The sequence below is a fragment of the Sceloporus occidentalis genome, unplaced genomic scaffold, assembly GCF_023333645.1.
Source record: "Sceloporus occidentalis isolate IW3139 unplaced genomic scaffold, rSceOcc1.0.p SCAF_6, whole genome shotgun sequence".
NCBI lineage: Eukaryota > Metazoa > Chordata > Lepidosauria > Squamata > Phrynosomatidae > Sceloporus > Sceloporus occidentalis.
The window spans coordinates 63,948,199-63,960,307 of NW_028316986.1; the positions used below are offsets into that span (position 1 = coordinate 63,948,199).

Below are 12,109 nucleotides of genomic sequence, written 5' to 3' on the forward strand. Positions count from 1 at the left end.
TTTTCTTTTACTATTTCTATTTCTTCATTATTTAGGCTGAATTTGTATAAATTCTCTGTAGTTATTATTTTTGTTTTCTTTATGTTCAACAATAAACCTGCCTTTGCACTTTCTCCCTTCATTGTCCATAGTAGCTGCTCTAGATCTGTGTTGTTTTCTGCTAATAGTACTGTGTCTTCTGCATACTTTGTTGATATTCTTTCCTCCTATTTTCACTCCTTCTTCTGTGTTCAAGCCTGCTTCTCATATAATATGTTCTGCATACAAGTTGAACAGCTTGGGAAAGGATACAGGTGCTGTAGGCTCTGTTTTAGAGAAAGGCAATGACCCTTCTGAGTATTCCTTGCTTAAGAAAACCATATGAAATTCATGGAGCCAGCACAAGTTGACAGGTGATTTGAAGGGACATACACACACAAGGCATGTTGTCAATCTTTTGTCTCTGTTTAGCAGCTATGTTTTGAATTAGTAGACATTTCTAGGTATTCATCAAAAGCTCCTTCAGTTTACTCAAGGTTATCAGAACATGGATGACATTAGTATCCATCTCTGTATTCAACCCAAGAATATATTATGTCACTAATGCCACCTGAGCCTAGAAATGACTGTACTCAATTAATAAACACCATTAGACTGCCCAGCTGATCCTTTAGAAAGAGTGCAGGTCTTTACAGAGCAGGCTGAAGATTATCAGCCTGAAAAATTAACAACCCACCCACCAACAGTACTTCCATTGTTTGGTGGATTAAATTTCCTCACCTAAATGTTTTACACCCATCAGGAGTATGTTTTTTTAATTATTTGGGGTTTTTTTATAGAGAGAGTTATCCAGTCTGTCTAGTTTTTCAAGGGAAGAGAAAAGTGTGCCCCTCTAGCTTGCCACTCCCCTTATTTTTAGACAGTGCAGCCAAAGATGAGGGCTGATAGGAGCTGTACTTTTAAACAGCTGGATTACTACCTATACTAGCCACTGATGATAAAAGAACAGGTTGGATTAAAATATACAACAACAACAACAACAACAACAACAACAAAGCAATCTAAGCCAGAAGCCTTTAAAGCTAATTTTTGTAGACTTTGCATTCTGTGTTTGGAAGAATAGTTACACATCCAGACAATTCAAGGATTTAACAGTTCTTTATAAATTAAACTAAGCTAGAATACTGCCAGTACCAATGCTGCATTTAAATGGAATTGTTATATGTATCAATGGTTTCATGGAGAATCTGAGACTGAGATGCAATTAAACCAAAGTAATGTCTAACAGAAAGAAAAAATGGTAAATGTTATACTTCCTTGAAAGTGCTTAAATGACAGTTGATTAATAATCTCTCCATATTCTTGATTTAACATTCCTGTTATTAATAATTAGAAATATTTACACTTAAATATATACAAAGCAACACATTCCATATATTATATAATAAAAAGGTTATATTTGTGATTAAATTGCATTGTAAATGTAACAAACCAGCAGGCTAAGTTCATTTTTCAAATTCCAGTATTTAAAATTTTACTGGCCCTTATCATATCCTTACAGATGACAACACTCCTGTCATAAATATCACTTACCCCATGCCAACTAACCTATCTATGAAACTGTACCTGGTAGATTAAGTTACACATTCCTATCTCCCAGAAGAAAGCTGAATGCTTTGGTTACTGACTATCATGTAATTGAGGTTATCTGCACTGGTCCAATAAAGTAGCTTCAAACATACTTAAATCCAAGCTGTCTAAACAATGTACAAGGTGAAATCAACACAAAGCCACACTCTGGGGCTAAAAACTGGAGTAAAAAATAAAAGCTTCAGTACTCTGACTTAATGCAAAAAATGTGCATCACCACACTTGGATATAAACAGCATGATACCAGTATGGGACTGCAGGAAAGCAAAAATGTGAAAGAATGACAAACAGGGCAGAATGCCAATAATGCAGTGGATGTAATTATAACATACACAAACAAGACAGTCCAATGAAGGGGGGGAGCATGGATAGAAGGGGGCTGAAGGGGGCTGAAGGGGGCATGTATGGTGGACCTCCATGACTGTGCTTTGCAATGTGTCACTGGGCACATTGAACTATCTGTGTGGTGTATCATACATGCGACTGTCACACAGGGGTCCAATGGGATGGCAGCTGGTTGGGAGAAGGGAGATAATTGATAGTCACAGGAGGTGCGTTCATATGATGGCATGCATGCATGCATGGTGGGGAGATGAAAAAATAACTGAGCAGTGCAACTTGACACCACACGATACAGACTGCCCTTGGGTATTTGGCCCACTTTGGGAGTGGGCCATGAGGACAGCAGGGTTTCCATGTGCTTTCAGAAAACCCAGGATTGACCCACTTTTTCCTGTCAGTCTTCTCAGCCTCATTGTTATGTCCAGTATCCATAATGGATTTCCACTGGCAAATCAACAAATTCCAGTACAGTAAGGTCTGGAGACATTCCTCACAGAGTCCTGTGTCTGGAAAGCTAGGAAGTCCTCCAGAGATTGTTTTCATGGGTCAATAAAGAATGTACAGGAGAAAGGAAATTAAGTATTTAAAGTTATTAATTTAAAGTTATTTAAAATTTGAAATTAATTTAAATTTATTAACTCAGTCATTATATGCTGAACTATAAACACAATATATGTTGTGACTGTGACCTTATTTTACTGTGCCATAAATAGCATTTAAATCAGACTTCTTGACAAAACATATTGTAATCGCAGATCTTCCTCTGAGTAATATCTTATCTGAATCATTCTGCTAAATCTTCTGAATCATTCTCACTTAGCATCTTCTGCAAGTGAGTGCAGTTACACAATAGGACTGCTGTCCATATTTTATTATCAATTTGCACATAACAAACCACAGTTCATGAGATAAGCCACCAAAGTTCCCAGTTTGTATATAACAGGGACTGTACAGATAGCCTGTTTAAGACCACTTGGAGCTGGCTTGGCCACATCCCCAGCCAGTTTCTGTCCTGCTTGGGGGCATGGTGTGGCATATAAACGTCACTTTCGCCAGAGCCGGCTTTTCAAAGGGAAAAGCTGGCTCTATGGGGGAAGGAACGGCTTTCTTCAGCTGCGAAAAGGAGTGGATCTTATCTGCTCCTTTCGGGGGTGGATTCTGGCTGGATTGGGGCCAGGCATCTGTTTGCCCTGGCCTCAATCCAGCCCAAAAGGGGTAGCTCTAAGCCACCCCTTTTGGGCTGTCTGTATCCCCCTACAATAAGCCAAACCATGGTGTATGCTTTACTTAGCTCCCACTCCCCCTTGCAGGAGATGCTAAGAAGGAACAATCTTTTCTTACTATGATGTGTGGACCCAGCCAATAGTGAAAGTCAGCTTTTCACATTGTTTTACCTATGCTGAAATGCTGACTGGAAAGCAAAGTAGATGAACTGAGTGGAATTTACTTCTAAGTAAATAAATCAATGATCAAATTAATGAGCTAAACATATTCCTATCACAGATGAAAATTTCCATTTAGCCACCATGTAACAGTGCCTTTGAGATAAAAACCAAGCAAAACTAAGAACTTACATCGAGAGAAAACCAAACGTCAAGAAGATAATTTTTTTAAAAAATATTTGCCTCTAATATGTTTCATTATCTTTTAACAAGGGAGCTTATCACAGGGAGGCAAGCATCCTCCTTCTGTCATTAAACCGCCATTAAATTATGTTAATCGTGCAATCGAGGGAAGATTATCACACCTCCACGTGCTTATCCCATTTTTGTCCCATTTGTAAACAGTAAAGGGCACATCATTTGTTATTAATGGGAGTTTCTGTTAATACCAAATGATGGGTCCATTACTGTTTACAGACAAGACAAGAATGGGATAAGCATATGAGGGTGTGATCATCTTTCCTCCGATCATGTGCTTAACATGATTTAATGACAATTCAATGATGGGAGAAAGATGCTTGCCTCCTGTGTGATAAAGACCTATGGCAAAAGGAGAGAGAAAATGCACTTTCAAGCTTATGATGACTATGGGAACATTTGTATAGATTGCAAGAATAAAATGAAAATTAAAACAAGGTAATGTAAACTGATGTATATGTCTTTGGTTTTGAACCCTTTTTCCCAATAATAACCACAGCAAGTAAAACATAACAAAGGGAATGCAACATTGATTACATCACAAAGACAAATTAGGTACAGATCTGGTAAAAAACCAACAATATTTTACCAGTGGGGGGTCCAGTATTAAGAAAATAAACCATGAAATTGATCATAGGGACAAAGGATCGGGTCAAAAATTGTGGGGGGAGGGGAAGTATAAAGGAAACAATTGGCAATAAAACTTCCAGCCATATTGATCCAGTCTACTATTTTTTGTCCAGTGGTGAGATAGTTCGCCCTCACACCACCAGTTACAAGATCCAGATTTCTGAAAATCTTGTATTATCTAAAACAAAAGCCCATAATCTTAAATAATCAATAAATACACTTTTCAGTAAATGAAAAGGATATTTCTATACCTTACTTCTTTATTTAACAAATTCATATATCCCACAGCTTAGTCATCTGTAAAACAATAAATTCCTGGAAATAAATCCTGGAAATTCTAGATCTTCAGAACTTTACTAACCATTTCAATACTGTGTAGTTTGTAGTAGTATTAGCCTGGCAATAGTACCAGTACCACTGTAATCTGTTAATTATAATCCATGTTAAAATTCTGGCTGTGTAAGAGAAATGGTTTTCACTCCATTTTGATCCACAATTATTAGAACTATTAGAGGCAGGAGTTAACAACACACAAAGTGGGCATTTCTCTTCACTTCAGCCAAAGTGCTGGTCCATATGTATTCCTTACTCTCCCACCAATAAATTCCATGTGCCTTATGACAAAATATTTGAAAGTCCTCTATTAAATCTTTACTATGCATGTAGTTCAACTGAATAATTATGTAATTATCCTGTTAGCTTCTTTGTAATTCTCTTAATAAAAACAAGGATATTTCAAAGTTTTTATTTAGCTTTAGCTGCATCATTCTTAAATGTTGCCTTTGGTGTTTTTTGACCTTTGCTGGTGAATCATTCACATATGAAGGTGCATAGATTAAAAAAGCAAATAATCATGGAAGAGTGACTAGGGACATATCCCCTGGTAGTGATGTCTCTCTGTCATAACTGGTTTAGATAAAACAATGCTTACATTTTAATATTTCTTTTGAATAATATCTTTTGAGTCTATTCCTGTCTATTATAGTCAGTTTCTAATGAAAGACATGATCTTTAAGATTGTGACTCAGTGTAGCACATTAGCATCAGCAACATTATCAGTGTTTGTCAATGTAATTATGACTTTGGTTATCATGCATTAATTTTGTTTACTTTTACAATATAAAGGTGATTTCCACCTCTAAACATCCCCTCTACTCCATCCTCAAACCCAAATCTGGATCCTCCACTGATTTCCTATGATAGCACAAACCAATGCAGCCATAAAGCCACATTAAATACACAACAGAAATGCTACAGGAAGACTACAGCACATGGTGGGTTTTAATATCATATGCACACATTTTATTTACATCCAACCATCACAAATACTTGGCCCACTAAGAAAATAAACATCACCAAATGAAGCCAAAAAAGAAAAAGAAAAACCAAAAAAGCTTGCTGCTCTTACATCTAGTGTGCCAGTTACTGTGCAAATCCTGAGAAAGGGAGGAAAAACAAAGATGTGCGGAAAGTTGGCATACAAATGGAACCTTTGGAGAATACAACCATAATAATAATAATAATACTGCTAATAAAAAAGAAAAGAAAAAGAGCCCACTTTGAAATTCTGAAAAAACAAACAAACCACATGGTGTTCAGGAGCTGTACAGTGCTGACACAAAGCTAACAACAGGAAAAAGAAAGGCAATTTGTATGTAATAATTACCACGCTCATGACTGATGACTGAGGAAGGGAAACACAGGACATTTATTTCAAAGAAAAAAAATGGAGGAAAAAAAGAACAAAAGTGAGAATTTGTTTCATCAGATGTAAAATATACGTAGCATTGCTTTTGGCAATTAAATTCTCTATGAATGCCAGATTTCAAACTTAGGTAAAAATTAAAAAGATTTTAGATGAAAAAGCATAAAAATATCCTGACATCAGGTAAACCATTCATGCCACTTGTTTATACACACATGCATCTTTTATTGAAGTAACATATATAGACTTTCAAAAGAAAAAAGGAACTTCTTGAAATGAAAATCCAAGTGCTGATATGAATATTTACAGAAAATAGATATTAATATAAATTATCTCCCCAATATCCAAGCTTTTGGGGAAATAATTTTCATTGACTCAGTGAATTAAGCAAATCAATAACCTAAATATCAAAATTTACTCCTCTGAGCTGACTTTAATAGAACTACTCAAATGAGTAAAAATAAAAACTGATGCCACATTAAGAAATGCAGCATTTTTGATGACAAAGATAATTTCACAGAAGAAACTGCAAAGGTTTTCAGTCAAGTTAATGTGTTTTTAGCTTGATGAAAACACTTGAATAATCAGATATATCAGGTGTACTGGTTGCAGGCAAACTAAACACTGATACATGCAATATAAAACATATGTATTATGAAATTCCAAAATACAACAATAAATAACCACGTTTTCCTTCTTATTTTTGAAGAATAAAAACACAAAAAGGATTAGTTGGAGCAAATTATGGAAGAAATTACCACTGGGAATACAGAGAAAGAATGAGAATTTGGTAGCACAGCTAATCATAAAGAACATAATCCAGTGCTTCTAGACCGAAATAATGACCGAACAAACAAAAAGGCAGCAAAGGAGGAAGCAAAGGAAAAGCAAGGATGAGATGATAAGAGCTAGAAGAGGTAATCTGGTGCAAAATCAAAAGTTCAGATATTTGCCTTTTAAATTGAAAGATTTTTTTTAAAAAAAAACCTTTGAAATACTTTCATCTGAAGAACTTACCCTTCTCTAAGGTGTTATTTCATTTTCAGATTGATTTGTACACTTTTCTTTTAAATGTTGAAAAATATTACTTCAGACAATTGGTTGTTGTGTTGTTTTTTATCAAGGCAATTAAACTACCATCTGCCCAAGATTAATAACCTTCAGATCCTGGATGGGGTGGCATTACTTCAATGGACACATCTAGATGTGACATTCTTTAAAGGGATTAATATTCAGGTTTTAAAAAAAAAATTCACATTAAAATGTTACTACCTGATCCTTCTTCTGTAACCATGCCAAGGCCCTCTGCTTTGTTCTGGCGCTCAAAAGCATTTAGGTCAAGGACACTAAAATGAAAACAGCAGCACAGTTTAGATTTTACCACAAATCAATATTCTATCATGTTACAAGATTTGAATACGATAATTTTTTCTCTGTTGGCAGTCAGGATGGAGGTGGAAAATGGCACATTTTAAAAACTGTTTTTGTTCTTTAAAACTTTTTGTCCTTCAGCTCTATGGTACTGAAGTGAGCCGTGGTTTGTATAGGGAGGGAGAGAAAATGGTTTCCAGGGAATGAGGAAAGGAAAAGCTACCCTTTCTGTTTTCTTGCCTCACAAACAGGAGTTTTTAACACTAACCCTGATCTTGATTTCGGGGTATGATAAGAACTCAAGAAAGACAATACACACCCATTATTTTCTTGTGTTATTCTCATTGGCCCTATGATTCTGGAAACTGAGCATATTCAGAAATTTTTGAGCGATTCTGGAGTTTGCTTCTTTAATTTTTGCCTTAAATTTACAAACCAGCAGAGTTCTACATATCTACCCAGGGTGTCTCATAAAGATGCAGAAACAATCACTTGACCGTGTTGTGTTTTGAAGCTTACAAGCACAGAAAAACCACATTCAGTACTGGAATAATGACAGTATACTAAAACATGTAGCTAAACAATATAATATTTGTTACTTTACCTACAAGACTGCATAAGACCAGCAAGGCTCTGAAAGAAGCCTACATCCTTTTTGTCTTTGAGGTAGTCAAGCATTTTCTAAAATTTAAAAGAATTTTAAAAAACTGTAAATTTATACAGTATATGAACTTGACTTACTTTCATGATTCAATTTAGACATTTAAATTAGACTATTGTAGCCCAGAGGGCTCTAAGAGCAGCTTGCAAATTGTAAAAACAATATGCAAAATGTGAGAATACAATAATAATAATAATAATAATAATAATAATAATTGCTTGGCACCCAAAATCAGAACTTGATAAATGTTTTGTTTTTTATTTGAATTTTCAGAGTCCCTTACCCAGCACACCCACTGGTGGTTGTAGTCTCCACCAAAAGTAACTTTTCCAAGCTCTTCCCAAAACACTTTAACCATTATGCTCATGAAGTATTATTGTGTTTTACATTCAGGGTACCACAACTAACAAGATTGCATTTTCACCTTCCTTTTATGAGCATGAAAACTTGAAGATACTTTCAAAGCTTGAGTAGGCTCATGTAGGATCAAGGCAGTTCTCAAAGAATTCATAGAGTAACACTTAAAATATTCAAATGCTTCATAACTAATCACAGGAGTAGGCACTTTCTATTCACTTTCTCTTTTAAAAATATCCCAGAGGGGCCAAACATATGACACAGGGGCTGAGCAGATGGACCAGGAATGCACTGGCCAAGCACATGCTATCAGGACCAAAGCCAGTGCTCAGGCCAATGTGGGGATAGATCGGTGTTTACATACCTGCTCACCCCTCTACAGTGCCATGGACTGGCAACCGCTGCACAACTCCTACCTTCCTCTGCCATTTCCACTATGAGAAGATCTCCATTGCCTCTGATGTGGAAACGGGGTACCCAGCTACACCCATGTGGCCAGGCACCCCATTTTCATGTCAGAGGCTGTGACGAGGGCCTTCCCAATAGCAACAATGGCAAAGAAATGTAAGGGGCATGCAGGGCCATCTGGTCTGCTGGGTGTTGCCATGAACAATGGCTCTTTTTGACTTGTGCTAAGGTCCCTTTGTAGTGGTATTGTACTGGTGAGAACATGGGCCTTTTGGTCCATGCGTACAACCACACAGTCAACTCAGTGCTTACTAGAGTGTGTTTTGGGAACATTTGAGACCAAAAATATTTTAGAGAAAATATTTAGAATACTGAGAACCAGGGGTTAAATTAACATCCCAAGGGGCCTCATGTACCCAATGGGTTGCATTTGACCCACCTCTGTCACAGGACATCAACCAAAATGACACTATTTAACAAAGGTACAGGATCGTTTATGCCTGAAAGAAATGTAAAATGTGAGCAATATTACCTGTTGAACAGTAGAATTTCCTCCATTCAATATGGCAATTCCAAGTTTTAGTGTGGCTGCGACCATTGGTCCCATCTCACCTTAAAAGCAAATATATATTTATATATTTTAAAAGATATAATGAAATAATATTAAACAACTTTCCAAATGAAACATGACACTAACATTTGCACATTTCTTTGCATGTTAATATCTGCTCAGGGGAAATCTGAGTAGTGTCTTGATTGCCCTGGTGGCGAAGTTGTTAAATGCTTGTACTGGAGCTACTCACTCACAAACCACAAGGTTGTGAGTTCAGTTCCTGCCAGGGGCTCCAGGTCAACTCAGCCTTGCATCCTTTCAAGGTCACTATAATGATTACCCAGATTGTTGGGGGAAATTAGCTTACATTTTGTAAACCACTTAAGCATACTAATAAGCAGTATAGAAATGTAATAATAAATAATAAAATTTATTTATATCCCACCCCATCTGCACCCAGGCAATGTACTTGCTATTGCTATTGCTATTGCTGGGGGTAAATGTATACATTTCTCTTCATGTAATAATCCCTGTAGATACTGCACTCTGTAAAGTTGTCATTTGTGTTTTAAGGGAAACCCACACTGATAAATGTGAAAACAGAAAAAGAATGTTGGACATATTTAACAATCTTTACCTTTACTAGCACTAATTGTCTGAAGGACCATCTCAGCAGCTCCTCGATCATGTAATCTCGCTTGCTGGTACAGGAGTTTTTGCTTTTCCATTTCTTTTTCCTGAAGACAGATCCCAATAATTTAAGTCAAAGCCTTTTATGAATATCTGTTCTCTGTATTCCCCTCCCCCCATTATGTATGGGCTCTCTTGCAACTTAAGTTATAGAACAATACTGTGCGCCTTTGATATCCATTGAGTTTTGCTTCCAGGACCTTAATGTTATATACAACATCATAGTAAAATGATGCCCCTTATGTAAAATGGCTTTTGGAATTATTATTATTATTATTATTATTATTATTATTATTGAAAATTTCAAGCCATGGATGGTTGAATCCATGGATATGGAGAGCCAGTCGTACACAGAATACCATACTAACACTTGTCTCATTTCCAGAGCTCCAGATAAAACTGCCTAACTCCATATTTGGGGAAGTTTCAGTGCCAGGTTTTTTGTTTGCTCAGAAAAACAAAATAGCACAGAATTTAAACTTCTTGGTTTATAGCTTTTCAGCTCTACTGTCATGGTTCCATCCTGTGGACTCCTGGAACTCTTAGTAGAGGCCTGTCAGAGAGCTCTGGTGCCTCACCAAACTTCAAATCCCAGGGTTCTGTAGGAAAGAGTCATGGCCATAATGTCATATTATATTGCTGTATTTCAGCAGTGTGAATACACACTCTTCGTCTCAAATGTCTGGTTTAATAACAAGGATTTCACATTGCATTAAAAAAATGTTCTACGGTGTGAGAGTAATTTCATGGCCAGCACAGAGCACTTAAATAGGAAACTGGCACTACATGGTAGAAGAAACTGTTATATATTCAAAAGCTACTTAATAGGATGCAATATTTAGGGAGCTGAGTTAATTTTTAAAATAAAGACTTAAGATATAGTATGTTACTTTCCTCTTATGTCAATAAATAGGTTGGGCAATGCTGAGCGTTGCTTTTTGGGAGGCTTGTGAAGATTTTATATAGTTTTAAATGTACTAATATTTTAATATGGTATCTGATTTGGGCGGGTTACAGACGGGCAGGGGAAGACGTCTTGAAGGTGTCTTCCCCTGAATACGGAGCCTCCAGACCGCCCGCCCCGGGGGCGTGGCTAAGGTGGATGGGGCTTCCACACTGGGGGTAGTGAAAACGCCTCACCTGGGGCCGTTTCTTACCCACAGCTTCCATACCGCCGCCTCGCAGGATGCTGCAAAGAGAGAGGCAGCTTCCGCACGGGCGGCCAAAAACGCAGTTTTTTTTTCTTTTGCCGGCTGGCGGATGCGCAGCTGCGCAGCTGCGGCAGTCAGCACCGGTGGCAGAAAGCATATGTGCACATTTAAAGCGCCCAGGCCCCTTTAAACTTTTTCCCCTGCCCTACCCAAGAACAAAGGTGGCCTTCTGCCAGCTGGTGATCAGCTGGTGTTGGCATCCTTGTCCACTTGCACGTTGCCAGTCTCACCGGCATCATGGATGCCTCCTCTCCTTTGGTCCCCGCGCTCTTGCTGAATCTGCAATGCACAGCCACAGCTGTCGCTGCTGCCACCGCTGCCACCGCTGTCCCCCTGCCATCCCCCATCACCTCCCTTGTACATATGTAAATATTTAAAGTTTTAGCGTTTTTTATTGTTAGGTGAAAATGGCGCAGGAATGTGTGTAGGGGTTCACTTTGAATTCCAAACTTTCCACAATTCTAGCAGCGCATGCGTACATGTTGCTCTAGGGTTAGGGTTACGAGCATTAAAATAGAGTGCAGCTGTGCTGCAGCTTCCACATCTGCATGGCATCTGACGCTCTAATTAGAGCCTCGGTGCAAACTGCGCATGTTCCAGGACCCCAACTCATTATGCGACGCAGCTGACTCAGAGCCTTTAAATGGGCAACTTAAATTAGCGGCGTAACAATTCTGGCGTACCGGTGCAGCAGCTTACAGATGGAGATGCGCAGCTGCGCAGTATATAGAAAAGAAGCGGAAAAAAGCGGCACCTTTTTAATGCCGCTTCTTCCCGCTTGGGGCGTGCAGGCGGCGCATTCATGGTGGCATTCAGGTAAGGGCCGTCTAAAGGCTATACCTTCATGACGTCATGAGCACACCCCTTTTTGCCCGTTTGTAACCTGCCTTAATTGCATTTTTAGCTACTAAT

General features: G+C 38.0%; 1 protein-coding gene across 1 annotated transcript in view; it reads right to left on the reverse strand.

The window, feature by feature from the left end:
* The window catches only part of RYR2 (ryanodine receptor 2), a 421,553-nt gene that overhangs the window by 39,504 nt on the left and 369,940 nt on the right, over positions 1–12,109 (reverse strand). Inside the window, exons 82-86 of the mRNA XM_089529854.1 lie at positions 9,934–10,033; positions 9,276–9,355; positions 7,922–7,998; positions 7,219–7,292; positions 5,908–5,925 (exon numbers count right to left, since the gene is read on the reverse strand). Coding sequence (XP_089385980.1) covers positions 5,908–5,925; positions 7,219–7,292; positions 7,922–7,998; positions 9,276–9,355; positions 9,934–10,033 — 349 coding nt within the window. The remainder of the gene's footprint in view (positions 1–5,907; positions 5,926–7,218; positions 7,293–7,921; positions 7,999–9,275; positions 9,356–9,933; positions 10,034–12,109) is intronic.